This window comes from Panulirus ornatus, chromosome 51 (genome assembly GCF_036320965.1).
Source record: "Panulirus ornatus isolate Po-2019 chromosome 51, ASM3632096v1, whole genome shotgun sequence".
NCBI lineage: Eukaryota > Metazoa > Arthropoda > Malacostraca > Decapoda > Palinuridae > Panulirus > Panulirus ornatus.
Window position 1 is genome coordinate 4,374,458 of NC_092274.1, and position 15,543 is coordinate 4,390,000.

The 15,543-nt window shown below is 44.5% G+C and overlaps 1 protein-coding gene across 2 annotated transcripts in view; it reads right to left on the minus strand.

Annotated features, from left to right (window-relative positions):
• Nucleotides 1–15,543, minus strand: part of mwh (multiple wing hairs) — an 86,925-nt gene that overhangs the window by 51,047 nt on the left and 20,335 nt on the right. Inside the window, exon 2 of one of the 2 annotated variants that reach the window (XM_071691864.1) lies at nucleotides 12,802–13,253. In XM_071691864.1, coding sequence (XP_071547965.1) covers nucleotides 12,802–12,848 — 47 coding nt within the window. In that variant the 5' untranslated portion in view covers nucleotides 12,849–13,253. Of the gene's footprint in view, nucleotides 1–859; nucleotides 1,554–12,801; nucleotides 13,254–15,543 lie in introns of those variants that run through there. The other variant, XM_071691862.1, reaches the window with a different exon arrangement.

Here is a 15,543-nt window from a genome sequence, read left to right on the forward strand (position 1 = left end):
GCTAGTAGTTCTGGCGATGTGTTACATGACACTTATATGCCAGTCCGATGTCAGTATGCCTCCTGACCTTCCCCTCAGCTAATGGTGGCAGTCTCTTCGTTCGAAATGCCTACATCATCACACGTAAACTTGACCCATATGAGCAACACTTCCATACGAGGTGTCATGCCATTTTTCCGTACATAAGATTTCTTCTAAAAGACATTTGTTCTTCTGTTCTAGGCTGGAGAAGGAGGGAACTACAGCATGCGTTGAAGAACATTCTACACGAGCATCGAAAAGAAAGAAGGTTCAGGTCAGTCATTGTGATAATATTGGAGAGAACTTTAAACTGCTTATTTATCTTTCTAGTTTTTTGTTAGATCTTTTAAATTTTCTCACACATGTTTTACTTCGTATAAAGTGTGATTTAAATGTTCTATATTCACTCTTACTTTAAACATGGAGACATTCAGCAGGTAACAGATCTGCTACAGCTTGTAGTGGGGTTAACTGTTAGGGGAATGGGTAATTTTCTCTATTTTTGTCTAATCTGATTACTGATTACCGACACTAACCTGTCGTTATGATAATAATCATGTAGTGTTCTTGAACGAGTCTACTGTTTTGGCATTTTTCACAGGAGTAGATATCCTAATTGTTTACAATAACCATTTCTAAAGTTTTTGTACATAAGTTACATATTATGTCGATTCTTTGAGATATATTTCTCCGGAAGCGTTTACTTAAAGAATCAGGCGTTCTTGAAGTGAGGTTTGAAAGAGGTCATCTCTCCGCTGTTTGAAGTGAGGTCAAAAAGGTCAGCTGTCAAACGATATCGCTTAATAATTTGCATCATGGACACCGTAAGTTCACTTACACTGTGGGCCTGGCGGGGCTGCTGGAGTCTGCGGATGATGCTCTCACGTGGCGCCTCATCTTCGTAACAAGGTAGTCCAATGTTGACAACTTGGTGATGGCCGACACCCCTCCTCCACCACCCGCCGAGCTCTGGCCTCCACCGCCCTCCCCAGAGCTCTTGCCTTCCCTCACACGCATCCTCGTGAGTCCAGGAAGGTCAGGTCAGAGGTCACAGGGGAGAGGAGGAAGGTGAGAGCACGCCCGTGGGGTGAGGAATGTGTGGGATGGTGTGATGTGCTAGTCTCCGTACAGCCCCATCTTAACCATGCAGTTGTCAGATGACTGTGGTCCCCCGTGCGATCCTCAGGTCGCTCCTGCCAGCTCCCCGGGCGCACAGGTCTACCGTCCTCGTCGTAAATGTTTTTTTGGTTTGGTTTTCTTAACACCATGTGAAGTTCCTAATCTCGAACTGCTCCTTTGGGGCTGTGACATGCCCGAACATATCTAGGACTGGAGGACGGCTATTTAAAATCATCTTAATTACTTCATTAGATAGATCACTGTTTGATTGAAACCATTTATGAAATCCTTCGTTGTACTATATATTATCGGTGGTTTCGTTACGAGGAAAGCACTAATAGAGTAAACCGTCAACCGAGAATGAACACTCAACCTGTAACAACCGCTGCTGAACCGGCCACTGACGCGATGTAAACAAACACGTCCCTGTCTGGCGCTACACGCGCCCGCCGACACTGTCGTACTGCACGCGCTCCCAACCCTCTTATTTTTACCTCCATCTGTACCATGTCCTCTTAAACCATTTTGGGAATCGCAAAGGTCACTATTAATCCCATAGTTTCTTATAAGTCGAAGAATTTCGTGTGATTTGATCGAGAAATAGTCCAAATTTGTCATACAAAAGAGCATACGCCCGGCAATGTTACGGTTTTTGACTCCACGGGCTGGAACGAGGCGCGGACGTGCGTAGTTGGAGGTAGATGGCGGGATTTGTAGCCTAGACAGATCTTCCAGTAATAGATTCGTTATTTTTGGACATTCATCTTAAATCTTACAACTATTGTGACGAATGATAATGCCTTGACTATCAAGGAATATCGTATTATGCTGTCATAAACGTCAGAGGCCCTGTAAAGAGCAATCATTTTCACAGAAAACGGAGGGGCCCCAAGGTATTTAGAGAGAACGGATGTTACTATGGAGGACTTAGCTTTAATTTACTTATCACTTTATGAGTGTATGGTATTGTAATGCCACTTGTATTTGCCCCTTGAACTCAGCGATATGACCCAAGGATATGATAGCTTTTGCCTTTGACGTTATATGTGAGAGATAGGCCAAAGACCAGGCCATTACAACTAAGGGTCGTACTCATGTTCTTAAGGTCTTTAAATAGTGATAAGATGGTTTGTTTGGCCGGTAAAGATCTTGTAAGGCGTATTAGCGAATAGCAAGAGGACGGTGACTTGTTCAGGGTGAAGAAAGGTCTATGACATGGCTATTTAATCTGTTTATGGATAGGATGATGAGGGAATTCATTGCGAAGGTCATGTAGAGAGGGGTAGGTCTGCTGCCTTTTCGGGATGGGGTGGGGTTGGGGGAAGGGGCCTGGGAAGCAAGTCAATTGCTGTTTGCTGATGACACGATGTTGTTGGCAGACCCGAGCGAGAGGTTACAGAAGTTGATGTCTTAAGTTTGAGAATGTGTGTGGGTGTGTGTGTGTGTGTGCGAGAGGAAAAAGTTGATATTTGATATGAATAAAGGTAAAGGTGCACATTTTAACTGGAGAGAGAGAGAGAGAGAGAGAGAGAGAGAGAGAGAGAGAGAGAGAGAGAGAGAGAGAGAGAGAGGCTGAGTAAGTTCTTGTGTTCTTCAAGGAATGTGTGTGTAGAGAGAGAGAGGGCACCTTCCGTGAGGAGGAAAGACGTGTTGAAAAGATGTTTGAGTGCAATGTGTGGTTTAGGGAGGGTTGATCGAGGAAGATATGATAGGGTAAGGGAGGAGGTGTTGTGATAAGAATGAGTATGATTGAGGGAGCTGAAGAAAGTGTATTGAAATTGGTTTGGACATACAGAGGATGGGTGAGGAGAGGCAGATTAAAAGGATAGGCCTGTCAGAAGTGGAGGAGACATGGATAAGGGTGAAGCGGAATTGTAGATGAGAAGATGTGGGGCGTGCATGAGAGAAAGGGAATTGAAGTAATATTGTACACAGCGTCTGTAGGGCTTGATTGTGGTTAGGGGACTGTGGTTTCAATGTATTTTACACAGGGCAGTTACAGAATCCATAGATAGAGAGATAGACATGTATATATCAGATATTTTTATGTGGGAAATTTCAACGCCTATGTAAGTATCGAGCCAACTTGGTTTCAAAAAGTATAGTTTTTTATAACATTTTGTACATGTTTGTCTAGTCTGTTGCCATTATTAATAAAGTTATTATTATTATTATTATCATCATTATTATTATTACTATTATTATTATTATTATTATTATTATTATTATTATTATTATTATTATTATTATTATTATTACATATGAGTTTGGTATATTCCCGGTGTATTGGTGGTTATTTATAAAATAGGCTATTAGAGTTATTACTATTAGTTCAAGTTGAATTAATCGTTATCTTGTACTTACATTTATATGATTATACTCGAGTTAATATATATACATTGCTTGTGAGAATTAGAACCTATTATTTTATCATTATGTTTGTGTTTGTGTTCTGTATGTGGTTGTTAGCATGTGTTTGTAGAAAAAGTGGTGTTGTGGATCATTTATTAGAAATACTTTTTGTAAGATGCTTGCACCCAAGGGTTGTAAAGAGGGCAACCCACAACCTTGGCATCAAGGTTGACTCCCTGAACCCTTGGCTGATGGTTCGAATCCTTCAAGACATTTTTTCCTTCCACATGTTTTGACATTTTCTCCATCACCCTGACATTTGAGGACCAGATTCATCATGTGACTTTTGCATATGTAAAGATATACCAAAGGTTATAAAGCTTCATGCAATATATATATATATATATATATATATATATATATATATATATATATATATATATATATATATATATATATATATATATATATATTGTCTTGGTTATATAGCTTGGTTACTATATGTGTGTTACGGGGAGAGAGTTTTGCACTCGTATTGTGTGTGTGTGTGTGTGTGTGTGTGTGTGTCATAGTATGAGCATATACTCGTCTCCGGGAACTTTGTGTGATAAAAAGTTTATATTTACACCCAGGGAATCGTATGTGGATTTGGCGACTTGTTTACATTTTGGAGGTCACCTGCTTGCATATATTTGCATATTAGTCAGGGAAAAACCCGCGTATAGTTGTAAGTGGTGGGTTTCGGGAGTGCTTAATGATTGGAGGTTCAAATTATAACTTATGTGTATATAAGGTAAATGTAAATATCATGGTTTACAGGTGTTTGTAAATGACTTAAGATCTTTGATCTGCTTCATGTTTACTTCATGACGGGGCGTTGGGCGGTGAAGGTGACTTTCTCACCATGCTAAACGATGTGTTGATAAAATGTAGTGAAATAGAAGTATATTGACACAGAATTACTGGATTCTTCTGATAATTATTAGTCTCTAGATAAGACGGATAATCTTACTCTGAACCTGAGAACGTTGTGGTCACATATTACTCTCCATTACGTGAGGATACAGAAGGAAGGATACGCTACAGTTTGCTGTAACGTCATCCACAACACTCGCCAGGGTTTCTGTGTAACACATTTTGTTATGATTATGTTCTCTGAAGCTCGTGTGTCTGTCTGGCCCACACCACACTACGAGGAATCTCACTGATCTACTACAACATGCTTAACGCGTTAACAACAACAACAACAACAACAACAACAACAACAATAATTGTAGTATTGGCAGGTCAGAGGTCATGGGCCGCCACGCCCAAGAGTCGTACTTTCGTGCTCTAGTGTCGTACCTTCGTGCTCTAGGGTCGTGCCGTCGTGCTTTAGAGTCGTGCCGTCGTGCTACTAGGCTCGTACCGTCGTGTTCCTAGGGTCGTACCGTCGTAATTTAGGGTCGTACCGTCGTGTTCCTAGGGTCGTACCGTCGTAATCGAGGGTCGTACCGTCGTAATCTAGGCTCGTACCGTCGTGAACAAGGGTCGTACCGTTGTAATCTACGATCGTACCTTCGTGCTCCTAGGGTCGTACCGTTGTGGTCAAGGGTATGACTTTCAGTGTGGCGGTGTGGCAGTAGGTCCTCTACCACACACATTAATCCTGTGGTGGTCCACACTACACCAGGCAGGGGGGGGGGGGGGTAGGCCGTGGCGAGGGAGAGGCGGCCCCCCCCCAGGTCTCTCTCTCTCTCTCTCTCTCTCTCTCTCTCTCTCTCTCTCTCTCTCTCTCTCTCTCTCTCTCTCTCTCTCTCTCCCCGCTCGTGCTGAATGTCAGGGACGAGCGACATGGCGGAGTTATTCATGGAAATTCTGAAATGCGTCGCCCACTGTTCAGCTCGTCCGACCCGGGTTTATTTAGGCGTGACAGAAGCTGATTTGACCAGGTTGATGTACTGCTGGGTTTTTTCCAGAAGTGAAATGTGTGTTTTTTTTTTTTTTTTTTTTTAGCTTATTTCTTAAAACAAAAATGACCATGTTTTGTCTGCAGTTGTAACCTGACTCAGTCCATTTTCGTTGAAGGATTTGAATTAAAGACGTGAAATACAGGTCAATAAACTCTTACAGATGACAATCTATTGCTGTATAGCTGGGGATACTATTCTGCTCCCCCATTTTTTTTGGTCGGGTCCTTTGGAATTTACAGAAAACGACCTACGTGGAGAATACTAACAGAAAACGTTACCAGTATGTTGTAGGGGTAACTAATCTGTTCTCGTAATGTATTTTGGGAGGAATATTGCCGCAACTCTATATGAGTTTCCACATTTCGGCATCAGTGTTATGTACTCTGATGGCCTAAGCTAAGCGAAGAGGAAGCCAACAATGTTGGAGAATTTAAAACTGCTAAGAATGGAGAGCTCCATCCCTGTATGTACAGATGGGTAACTCTCTCTCTCTCTCTCTCTCTCTCTCTCTCTCTCTCTCTCTCTCTCTCTCTCTCTCTCTCTCTCTCTCTCTAATTGCCTTATGGTCATCGACCCTCTCATTACATTACCGTCTTCCCTCAACCAACACCATCTCCCTCTTTGTTAAACACCACCTTCCCTCCCTCTAGATGCCACGGTTCCCTCCCTTCCGTCCTCCCTCCATCAGGCACTAGGTATCCCTCCCTTCTTCCCTCCATCCATGCTCCAAACTCCCTCCCTCCCTCGCTGGTACCAAAGCAACTTTCACTTGGAGGTCAGCTGGTGTCATCTGACGCCATCCATTCATGACGCCCGACGTGGCTGGGTCGTCCTGACCCTCCCACACGTCATGCAGGTACGACCCTCACCTGGTACCACGTGTGCTGCGGTGACGGTACGACCTCCCTGTGGTGTTACGACCCTGGCAGTCAGGGTCGTATCTGGGGGAAATAGCGCCTATGGCAAGCACTGAAATTGCGCCCCTGGCTTGACTAAAAATGTACATACTGTGGATGTATATACGAATATATACAGTGTAATTATAAACTGTTGGAGAGTGAGGCCAAACTTAAAGTCATATAAACTCTTAAAGACTTTAAGTTGAAGACTTATTTGATGAAAATTGTAACGTAGAAGCGGTAATGCAACTGGTAATAGCAAAATATTACTATAGTTGAAAAGTAGGCGAGTTTCTTTTTCATCTTACGAAACCCAAGCCGTTATAAATGTGAATCGGGAAACATATGTCAAGAACCTAACCTGTTGAGTGACGGCCAGGGCACCTGCCCTACCTGCCATACCCTAGATGCGCCAGTGGTGGCAGTGACCCCATGATGTCAGCACCACTCCCACTGTTAACAACGACCCTCCCTCATCATGATACGACCCCAAGCGATCGAACCTTGCAGGAAAAAAACTAAAAAGGATCTTTTGAAATAATAATAATAATAATAATAATACCAACTTGTGCCAGGTATTACATGATGCAGAGCCAATGAGCGTTTGCGCAAGAGGATTTCAGTGGCTTCATGTGCAATAGGCTGTGATGCGCATTGCGCAACAGACGCCTCAGTGGTGCCCGGGGATATCTGATGGTGAAACAGGTTTAGATTTCATTGGCGAAGCTGTCGACCCGGCCTCTCACGCACTGTGTGTGTGCGTGTGTGTGTGTGATCCAGATACACGGCCCTTATCTGCACCATTGACCTCTGACCTCCGCTTGACGCCCCACGATTGATAGTATGCTCTGAGGGTGTGGTCCTCCCTTGTAAGGCTGACAAGAAAATATGTCAGGATTTGTCTAGGAAATTGATGTAGATGTGTGTGTGTGTGTGTGTGTGTGTGTGTGTGTGTGTGTGTGTGTGATATTGTAGGAAATAGGGATGGTGATATGAGAGAACCTTAAGGGACGCCGCTGTTGACACGATCAGTGTTGACAATCTCGCTCCTTCAACGACTGCCTTGACGGACCAATCAAATACGGTGCTATGGAACAATGTGTGTGTGTGTGTGTGTGTGTGTGTGTGTGTGTGTGTGTGTGTGTTTGTGTGTGTGTATGTGTGTGTGTGTGTGTGTGTGTGTGTGTGTGTGTGTGTGTGTATGTGTGTGTGTTTGTTTGTGTGTGTGTGTGTGTGTGTGTGATTACCTGTTTCAACTGCAGGAGTGAGGGAGTTCTACACTCGTGGGGGCCCCATCTCTTGAACATTTTCTGCTAATGCCCTTCTTATGTATGGTGGCTGCATTAACCATGTCGTCAGTCATTCTGTTCCATTCGTCCGCCACGCTTATATTGTGATGGTAATGACTTACATTTGTCTAAACAAGTTTCTTGCTTAGTTTCATGTCGTTTCGTCTTAGTTTCATGTCGTTTCGTCTTAGTTTCATGTCGTTTCGTCTCGTTGTTGTATCCTTACGTCGGTGGAGGAACTGTTCATCGCCTGTGTCTTTTTGTCTTTCTTTTTGAAAGCTTAAGATGTTGAGATCATGTCACCCATGACTCTTTTCTCTTCGATAATGGGTAAATTTAAGTCATCTAGTGTTTCCCTGTTGCTCTTCTTTCGTAAATTTTGATGCCATCTTTATTGTCCTCCTCTGGACCTTCTCTCTTAGTTTTTTTTTTGTGCATCTTTAGCTGTGTTGACCATACCTGAGAAGCGTATTCTAGTGTTGGCCTCATGTATGGTATGAACAGCTTGATTGATATATCTGTATGGGTATTTCTAATGGTAGGAGTGTCTTAAGCAAAAGTCAGATTAAAAGAATTATGATACATCCATTCTTTTAGCCATTTTTTTTTTCTTTTTCCTGGCCAGATGTCAAAATAGAAAATAAAAACTCGAAAAAAAATTATCTTAATATCATTATTAACTTACTGACCTTAAACTGGAATAAAAAACGACGTCTTTAGATAACAGAGCAATGCAATACGTCCGTCTTTGTTGGTGGCAAAATTGATATACAGATGCTATTGTTAAATGGCTAAATGCATTCACAATCTTCGCCTTTGGTAGAATGTGTCAGTAAGAACAGCATTGTGTGTGTGTGTGTGTGTGTGTGTGTGTTAATGGAGCGAGGAACTTGCCTATTGCTACGTGTGTTGGTGTTGCCCTGACTGTTTCTGTGGCTGATGCAAAAAGCTGTCGTCCCTCGTGTGTGTGGCTGCTGTTATTTCCTCTCGTATCTTGATCATAGTCTCGACGGACGCCATCATGAGATTTATGTGAACGCTGGCCATTTTGATCTGTCATAATCAGTGCTGCTTGGCCAATAAAAGTGTACCTCGAAAACTGATTCGTGAATTCATTTATTTCAATTAAAATGTATGTGTTACTCATTGGTACGAAGGCTATGGACATCCAGTAGAATATATGAATAAATTACGTGTCGAAAAATTTCGATATTTTGAAGGTTTGTGATGTGTGATGGATTATGATTATAGTCAGCAAGTTATTCCTCGGAATTTCGGATTAATTATCACAAGTTGAAGGCACGCTGTTCTAACATGTGCCTTCACCAGAAGGAACTCGAACCCAGGCCCGGGAGATTGGTGGAACGCTGCGCAAACCGCTGCGCCATGGTGGGATGTTCGTGTGTTCTCATTTACTGGTTAATAATTGGAAGTTGATCATTATATGGGGGAATGTCTGGAGGGGCCTTGCTTTCGTCTGGTCACTGAGTTGCTTGGATTTGTTTCTCGAACTTTGTGGTAGACCAGCGAGGTGTGTGTGTGTGTGTGTGTGTGTGTGTGTGTGTGTGTGTGTGTGTGTGTGTGGCAATGACTTGGGCGCCGTGGTCTACCACTCCCGATAATGAGTATGGTACAGTGTACCACTCTTGTTGAAGGTTATGGTACGTTCTGTTACTTGCATTATGGTGATGCCTTGCACACACACACACACACACACACACACACACATACACATACACATACACCCACACACACACACATACACACACACACACACACACGCACCCTTCCTTTCCTTGATGTGTTTCCAGACTGAATGCTTCCAGCTGGCCTCGCTGGATGCAGAAGGCGTTCCCCTTTCCGCCGACCTGTTCCAGTGTGGGTGTACGTGCTTCCAGCGGACGTGTGGGATAAGCCTGTCATCAAGACTCAAGGATGTGATGGGGGGCCCCTGCTTCCACCGACTGTATCTCCCATGACGTAACGGGACTCGCCATGGTGCCTCAAGCCGCCCACTGGAACCCCTTCCAGGCCCAGTGATGGTAAGGCTCTGCCTCCGTGTCCGCTGGAACTCTTCCAGACCTGATGTCTGTGATGCTGGTTGGTCTCGTACATTCCAGACCTCGTCCAGGTTGACGTACCGAGTGTTCCAGGTGGTGAACTTTGGGTCTGTCCTCTGTTAATATGAGTCGTTGTTTTTAGAAGGGCCACGTCTGTTTCTAACAGATACTTGTTTGTTAACGGGCTGTTTCCAGTGACGAACGAGGATGTGTTTAACGGTAATGCCATCTCTCGCCACTGGAACTTCTCAATTGACGCTTCCTGCAGTGGAAATTGACCACTGGGTCGAGCTGCGTGCATGGTTGAAGACCCAACGACAGTTTTTTTCTTCATGGAGAATTGGACCGCTGTCTTGGAAGAAAACGGGTTCACTAATGAAAAAAAGTAGTTGTGGTTGCCATCTAACCTGGTGCTTGCTGTCTCGCTCACATTCACAACAGTTGTTAACGAGAGAGTTGTCAGGTGTTGGATCTCAGGTGGCGGTAGTTAAACCCTTTGGTTCCAGAAAGTTAAACCCTTTGAACACAGTCTATTAGCATCAGGTGAAAGGATTAATTACCTTATGTGAATGACTTATATACCTTGAGTATGCCGACTCACGATCATTGAGAATGGTGAATTAGTTCCTTAATTATGGTGTCTCATAACTCTCTCTCTCTCTCTCTCTCTCTCTCTCTCTCTCTCTCTCTCTCTCTCTCTCTCTCTCTCTCTCTCTCTCTCTCTGGTGAATTAACCCCCTCCTGTGGTGACCTGACCCCCTGAATTACGGTGACCTAACACAGCACTGAACTGACTTGATAGGGAACAGAGCGGGTTGTGGAGTAGTGCTTTCTAATCTGGGTGTTTGACATTCCATGGTGAACATTTTCTTTTTTTATTTCCATGGTTGACTTGAGCTCTTGTATCCCTCCCGCTCTGTTTCGCGGGCCACGACATGCGTCAGCAGAGTGGGCCAGACACGTCCTCACCACCGTGTGGGAGAAGCGGTAGGTAGGGCGGTAATGGTACTGAAAGGGTTAAGTCGTCGTCATCAAAGGGTTAAGTCGTCGTCATCAAAGGGTTAAGTCGTCGTCATCTAAGGGTTAAGTCGTTGTCATCAAAGGGTTAAGTCGTCATCATCTAAGGGTTAAGTCGTCGTCATCAAAGGGTTAAGTCGTCATAATCAAAGGGTTAAGTCGTCGTCATCTAAGGGTTAAGTCGTCGTAATCAAAGGGTTAAGTCGTCGTCATCAAAGGGTTAAGTCGTCGTAATCAAAGGGTTAAGTCGTCATCATCTAAGGGTTAAGTCGTCGTCATCAAAGGGTTAAGTCGTCATAATCAAAGGGTTAAGTCGTCGTCATCTAAGGGTTAAGTCGTCGTAATCAAAGGGTTAAGTCGTCGTCATCAAAGGGTTAAGTCGTCGTCATCAAAGGGTTAAGTCGTCATAATCAAAGGGTTAAGTCGTCGTCATCTAAGGGTTAAGTCGTCGTAATCAAAGGGTTAAGTCGTCGTCATCAAAGGGTTAAGTCGTCGTAATCAAAGGGTTAAGTCGTCGGTCATCTAAGGGTTAAGTGTAGGTGTTCAGGGTGTGCAGAATACGACCTTGAAGCGCCCACCTCTACACACATCACCTGGGGTTTTAAACCCCCCCCCCCCGTAATTACTGAGGAAGCTAACTGTTCGTTGATGCGATGAGCATAAGGTCGGCTCTTGCGTGCGTGCGTGCGGGACATCCCGCCCTTATCGCTCGGGGCAATACGGGCGTATGTACCCTCCCACCCACTCACTGGCCTCCAATACGTCATCACAAAAGTCAAATTCCTCCGGGATCAGAGTCGCTTCCGCCAACTAACTAATTAACTCCGGTCGTCAGGAGTGTCGTTGTGGCCTTCATCGTTGCGGCAACACGACACAGTGGACGACAGAGCGGCCCATTGTACCCCCGGGACGAGGTTGTCCCTCGACGTGGTGAACCACTTGTTTGAGATTGAAAAAGAAAACGAGTTTGTGGATAGGTGAGGTGTGTGTGTGTGTGTGTGTGTGTGTGTGCACCTGATACACCGGCCTGACAGGTGTGTTAATCTTCTCTATCTAACTAGATGTTTATTGTTATAGCTGATGATATACGAGTACACACACACACACACACACACACACACACACACACACACACACATACAGGGACAACAGAAGAGGGCCAGTAAGGACCACCTCTGCTGTTACTATACAGATTTCCTTTTCGTCTGTAGGTGGAGGATCTTGTAGGACACTGCACGGGTCCTGTGAGGGTCGTGTGGGGAGGCAACACCAAGGACGTTCCCTTCCTGTCTTACAAGGGTGGGGGACGCTACTGTGTCTCTCTGTCTCTCTGTCTCTGTCGGAGACTATTTTTTTTTTAGCCTAACGTCTCCCCTTCACCTCTCCTGGTTGAGGGAAGGTCAGTGCGACCCCATCACGCGACAGCACCGGGTTCGAACCCTGTGTATTGTAGGCACGTGAGTCCTTGGGTCATGGCTGAAGGATGCTGAAGGAACTCCTCAGCCCTCCGTCCTTGGCTGATCCTACTTGCAGGAGTTTCCAGAAGTCAGAATTAATAGGCCGTTCCTCGTGTAGTTTCCCATCGTAGGATCTTGTAGGACACGTGCAGTCCTACAAGATCCTACGTATGTGATCGTAGTCATGTCGTATGTCATCCTGTGTTACAATATGAACGTCATCTGCTCTCATATGTTGTCACGTTGTCATCGATAAACTTACCTTACAGCTTTGTCATGTGGACAGGTGACTCTGTCCAAACACCTTGACATTTTTAAAGGAACTTTTAAAAGGTATTTGGCCGTTATCGACTACTCTGTTAGTACATATACTGACAATATATATATATATATATATATATATATATATATATATATATATATATATATATATATATATATATATTCTTAAAGGAACATATGAAAAACAACTTTTTGGAATACAGACTTAAAGGAATTTCAGTAATACAAATAGAATATCAAACGAAATAGAGAGATAGAGGAAATAGTAAGACATTATGAAAAATATCGTGAGATATTTTTCAAGGCTATATGAAATGTATTTAAGGTTCAGGAACGAGAATCTTTGCACTTACCATGAAAACTTGAGACACTTGGCCAGGAACCTGAGGAGACGTTCCATCTTGACTTAGACGGACAGACAGACAGGTGTAGACAGAGGCTATTTGGCACCGTCTGTCTGTGGCGAGGATAGATGGGTGGTTGGGAGACCTCTCTCACACATCATTATATCGTCACACTCACTCACAAGAACGCACTCATGTTTCTCCAGGTACACAACACATGTTGACTCTGTACATGACCCACCAAGGACGAATGATTCAATGTTTACATCCCATGTTCGTGATGTACACTGGAACGTGAACCATGGTAACTGTGGTCCTGCAGGGTAAGCTCCTGCTCTCTCAGTCGTACGTTCATGTAAAAACACTAATTACTTGTTTGTTTACTCCCATTTTCTGAATGTAGGTGCTTGTTGTCACTCTATATAGGGAGTTTTTCCTTCATATTTTGACCAGAATATAAGCTGTAAAAACGAAGGATTTGTTTACTAAGAAAAAAAATAACAAGGGTTCAAATTTTCAAAATGCATCTTGAAACGTCCCTCACAGTATATACCCCCAGGGGCTTCTCGTGCTTCGAGAGACATAGAAAACACACACTTACCAAGCACTGCAGACGATCATTGGCTGCAGCCGTGACTGGGAATGAAGTGAGGGCGAGGGTTCGAATCCACGCTCGATATTTCAGATCCCTTTACGTCGAATTGAATTCGAAAAAAAAAAATGACTGAATATGTGATTCTAATGTGCTTCACTACCGGACTCCGCCTGCTTTAGGTTAGGCCGCGAGTGTTACACCATCCGGCGAGGCAGTGTCACTGGGAGTAAAGTCTCGTCAGACAACGCACACCAAAGGAGGCCACATCTCCCTGCTACTGCAAGTAGCGTCGCCTTAGTTCTGCAGGAATTTTTTCCACAGATGCAGCAGCCAGACTCCTTCCTAGATAGCTGTGTGTACTGATTGTACCCATACTATTCTTGTGTCCAGTTCGTCAAGTATGTCAGTGAGCGATGTGAGAATCCGGTTTCCCCAGAGATTTCTTAAGTGAGTTGTTCGCATGCATGTTCAGGGGAAGGTGGTGGGGGTTTGGGGGGGGGGGGTGTATGAGAGAGACGAGTCATTGAAGTGTGTGGAGCGAGGCAGTAAGGGAGGGTGGAATACTGCCTCTCACAGTTACCACACGTAAAAGTTGTATTTGTCAGGTAAAACATGACACCACCCTGGAGCACGACCCTTTGAGGGTCAGGTCAAACGCTATCCCTTCACGGGTCGTACTGTAGTCTTCAAGGGCCGTACGATCGTGTTCAAGGGCTGTACCGTCCTGCTTAAGGGTCAGGGGGGGGGGGGGGTCGTGTAGTTCCACAGGTCAGGTACACGTCCTGATCACTCATCAATCACAGGTCATGGTAGTTACGGATTCGGGGTCACATTTAGGTCAGGTCATCCTCAACTTTTACCCGCCAGTGGGAACAGGTCAACAGAGGGTCAGCAGATATCCCCCCCCCCCCTTCTTGTTGCTGCCAATCACCTTTTCGCACTGAAAGTGTTTCCTTCACAGTGGTAAAAATCTTTAAGCTTAACACTTGCTGCATGTGTGTGTGTGTGTGTGTGTGTGTGTGTGTGTGTGTGTGTGTGTGTGTGTGTGTGTGTGTTTAAACCTTCGTCCTTCAGAGCCCCAAGGAGGAGGAGGACGGGGGGTGGGGGGGTGGTTTGGATAACGGGGAACAAGACTGGTTGAGATCCTGTTTTGCGCCAGCGGTCAACCCGCTCTACGTCTATCGTGGAGTTGATTGTCTGGACGTGATGGTCAGCTGTGTTGTGGGTGAGGGGGAGGTGACACCACAACACTTTATGACCTGTGACGCCGATGGATGGACGTGGCCAGCTTCCTGAGCGCTGCAGTGAGCCTCATAAAGATACACCTGACTCGCACTGACATATATATATATATATATATATATATATATATATATATATATATATATATATATATATATATATATATATACATAGAGAGAGAGAGAGAGAGAGAGAGAGAGAGAGAGAGAGAGAGAGAGAGAGAGAGAGGGAATGTTTATACATTATTTTTATCGTAAATGTCCTAGTTAAAAGGCTTCGTAAAGACCTTTTGAGGCCTTTTTTTTGTATATATTTAAATGTCGCAAGTAACGTCAGCCATTCTTCTTCGTAAACCCATGTAATGTTATGTAGCGTGCTGGAGTCTCGTTATTGTCCCTATTAAAAAGTATATTGTCCTCCATCAATGAAAAAGTCAGCAGCGTCATGCGTGGTGTGTGAAGGGCGAGTTGACAGGTAGACGACCGTGACTCACTCGCCGGGTTCGAATCCTGGTTGTGACGGGCGGTCCACAGTCAACCCAGGTGTTCATCCTCTCTTATGGGGTTGGTTGCTGAAGTAGGTAGGACGATAGTTACGACAATCAGACTGTGACACCCCGCTGGTGGTGATTGCCTCTGATTTCGCTGATTGGATGAAGTATCTGTGACTTCCGGGAGTTGTTCCTCAGTGGGACTGGAGATGTGAAATGTCAACACCCCTCCTGTATTATGACCTCGTCATGTGTGTGTGTGTGGGTCAGGAGAGTACCCGCACGTGGTCACCTCACAACACGAGGTCGTTATATTGTCGGCGTTGACCCCGCGGCCACACTGGTCAGGCCATGAACTTTGGAGACGTGACCTAACGACCCTCAGGCATGACGGTACGACCCTCAGGCATGACGGTACGACCCT